At 37.6% G+C, this 3,389-nt stretch overlaps 1 protein-coding gene across 1 annotated transcript; it reads right to left on the reverse strand.

Moving 5' to 3' along the window:
• Window positions 1-1,462: 1,462 nt before the first annotated feature.
• Window positions 1,463-1,984, reverse strand: LOC133229855 (large ribosomal subunit protein uL13-like). The gene has a single exon (XM_061386625.1). It carries the CDS (start codon window positions 1,863-1,865, stop codon window positions 1,515-1,517), a length of 351 nt encoding a protein of 116 aa, XP_061242609.1. The 5' UTR covers window positions 1,866-1,984; the 3' UTR covers window positions 1,463-1,514.
• Between the last annotated feature and the right edge of the window lie 1,405 nt (window positions 1,985-3,389).

Below are 3,389 nucleotides of genomic sequence, written 5' to 3' on the forward strand. Positions count from 1 at the left end.
GTTTGTTTGTTTTTCCTTTTAATATGGATACAACCTGGTATGTGGGATCTTAGTTTTTGACCAGGGATGGAACCCTTGCCCTTTGAAGTGGTAGTACAAAGTCTTAACCACTAGACCACCAGGTAAGTCCCATATCCTGGAATATCTAATAATGATATATTCTAAACTACAGATATTAGGTGTCAGTTTACACACTCAGAGAAATAGGTGTAATCACTGTCAGTTTAGGACAAATATAGCTTCTTTGCTCATTTGCTACAGTATAACAACCTCAAAATTAATTTAGTTTTCTTTTTATTTTATCAGGGTTAGCACATAGTATATAAGGACTGAAATCAAAGAGAGATTGTAATAGAGGAGACTTATTATTATTATTTGCTTGGCATTGAAGAAATTTGCAAACCTATCTCCAGTGCACTCCAAGTTTATCTGCAAATTCTAGACTCTTATTTATTTTAAATACTGTATTGAAAAATAATTGCTAACATTTGTTGAAGGCTCACATGAAGAGCTCTCTTCTAGGTTTTTCTGAGGTCTGTCTTATTTAATTCTGAGGATCATCACATAAGGCATTTTTCACAGACAAGAACTCTGAGTCATAAGAAGGTTAAGCAGCCTCTGTGAACCAGAGCCTGGCTAAATTTCACAGTCTGAGATATTTCTTCCCGGTAGATGAGCCACAAGATAAGTAGTTATGGAGGAGCTACAAGTCTAAATTCTTAACCAACAGTAAGCTGTTGTGCACATGAAACTACTTTGCAGTCAAGTCAGCATATTTCACAATCACTTCTTTTTTGCTTTCTCTGCAGCATCCACACATGGGCCTGCTTAATGTTAACCTACACATGGAAACATGATTTAACTGCAGCTGAAGTGGTACTTTTTCTCCTGCTCAGTGTTACTGCTTCTGAAGGAAGAAGTAACTTTCTGTGGACTATAATGCACAATTTTTAATACTGTAGTATACTTGTATGCTTCAGAGTTCTTAAGAAATTGACAGTGTTCATCTGATCTTTGTTTTGGTACTAGGATAGTGTGTGCAGTAGACTGTAATGCAACGGAACTAGTAACAGAATGAAACTTGAAGTAAAATACGCCTAAACAACCATTCCTCCTTAAATGAGTCATATAATATATTGTATATTATATCAGTCTAGTTTAAATCAAAAGTGCAACTATCAAATATGTTATTTTTAGAGCAACTTTAAGATAAAGGTAGCATGTGACCATATTCAATATTTCTTAGGAATTTGATTGGTAGAAAAATGGCTTCATTTGTAGAAATTATTATGTTTTTATTTATTAAAATTTGATGCCCAGTAATTTCATATTAGTGCTCAATACTGTTCTGAGGTTGGGAAAAGTACCAAATCATTGTTTGGAATCTTAATTGAGGATCTGGATACTAAAAAATTTTCAAATGTATGAGAGCACAATAATGGACATTATTCCTGTATATACATTTTATATTTTATTTATTTATTTTGAGGAATAAACTGTCAATTTTATTGGGCTCAGACTAGAAAACTGTGGGTCTTGAGGACCTCTGTGAATTTGTCAGTTTTCTTCTGTATATTCTTTTCGGCCTGCTTCCATGGCCTCATAAGTTGCTTTTTCTGATGATGGATCGTGGCCTTCTCCTTTCTCTTCTCCTCCAGGGTGACTGTTACCACCTGGTACTTCCAACCAACCTCATGAGCTGGGTGGCATAGGTAGGCAAACTTCTGTGTAGGCTTTAGACACAAAACCTTGAGGGCAACAGCAACCACCATTTGCTTTTTCTTGTCATAGGGTGGCAGGATCCCAGCAAACATCTTGAGGTGGTCCAGGGCATCCTGGCCTTGCTTGGTCTTGTGGAGCAGCATGTCCCCCACGGCTGGGACTCAGAAGTGGTAGGGGCCACGAGAGGGGTTGGTGTTCATTACTTGTGGAGGAAGGCCAGATATTTCAACTTATTCTGTAGAAACTGCCAAAATGTTGATGCCCTCACAGCACACAAACACAGCCTTCTCACTGACCTGGAAGAACCACGACGGCTGCCGGGTGGCTCAGGAGGTGATCTCAGCCATCTAGCACCAGGACCTGCCCTGCTGCTGTCTTTAACAGTTGCCTAGGCTGAAACCATTTTTTTTAAGTGATTGAAAATATTCTAAAATTTGGGTATGATAAGTTTAAGAATGCGTTCTGCATGTGACTATCTCCAGCACTGTAAATTGAAATTGTGTGGGTCCAAATAAATTAACTAATATGTAAACTTCATGTATTCCTTTCTGTTTCAAAATGCCACACCTAAACTGTTATCCAAAGCCAAAAAAGAGAGTAGTCAAATGAACTGAGAGGAATTATCTGCTTATTTAACTGTTTACACATATAATTTCATGTGTGGAGAAGCTATTTCTGAAAATGTATAGCCATTTTTATCATTTTTTTTCATTTTATGGTTACTCATAACTAGCTGAGACATTCATGAGAATTTCACTTTAGCAATTATGTTTGTGAGGAAATATATTTACCAGGAAAATTTTTATGTTGTTCAATTATTCATGCATGTTAAGTCTCTTCATCCGTGTCTGACTCTGTGTTGCCTTATGGACTGTTGTCCTCCAGGCTCCTCTGTCCATGGGATCTCCAGGAAGGGACACTGAAGTGGGTTGTTATGCCCTCCTCCATAATCTTCGTCGAGATCTTCCCGACCCAGGCATTGAACCCACATCTTTTATGTCTCCTGCATTGGCAGGAAGGTTATTTATGACTAGCACCACCTGGGAAAGCCCATCCATAGAGCAGATAGGAAGTCAAGTAAGTTGTCAGGTACTGAACAAATTCCCACTCAAACCTGACAGTCTCTAACTCCCTGAACTTGGGTAAACAAGAAAGGGATTGTGAACCTTGAGTAGATACTAAGATCAAGCACACAGGAATATGCATTATATGATTGAATTCTATGTGCTAGACAGTCCCTGTCTCCTCTTAGAAACCTCCCATGCAGAATAATATATTTTATTGTGTCTCTCCTCTTACATCATTGCCGTCTCAGATATTTGCCCAGTTTATTAGCATGAAAACTGGGATTCAGTCACTTAATTTTATCGTATTGCCTTTTCTGTTTAGTCTTGGCTCTGCATTAGCTCTTGCTACTACTAGTTTACTTAACAGGGGGACATGGACTAATCATCAGCAAAAGTGATTGCCTTATATAGCCAGGAGATAAAAAGGTTTTAATCAATACTGATTATTGATTATTTGTAATTGTCATTTAGCCAGGGTAATTCACTGGGCTTTCAATCCTCCTCTTCTAAATATGCATGTGTCAGTATAAGTATACTTAGAAACACATACTAGAACTAACATTAGCTATGATAAATATACCTTTCCAGTTTTCAACAAAT

The sequence above is a fragment of the Bos javanicus genome, chromosome 18, assembly GCF_032452875.1.
Source record: "Bos javanicus breed banteng chromosome 18, ARS-OSU_banteng_1.0, whole genome shotgun sequence".
Lineage (NCBI taxonomy): Eukaryota > Metazoa > Chordata > Mammalia > Artiodactyla > Bovidae > Bos > Bos javanicus.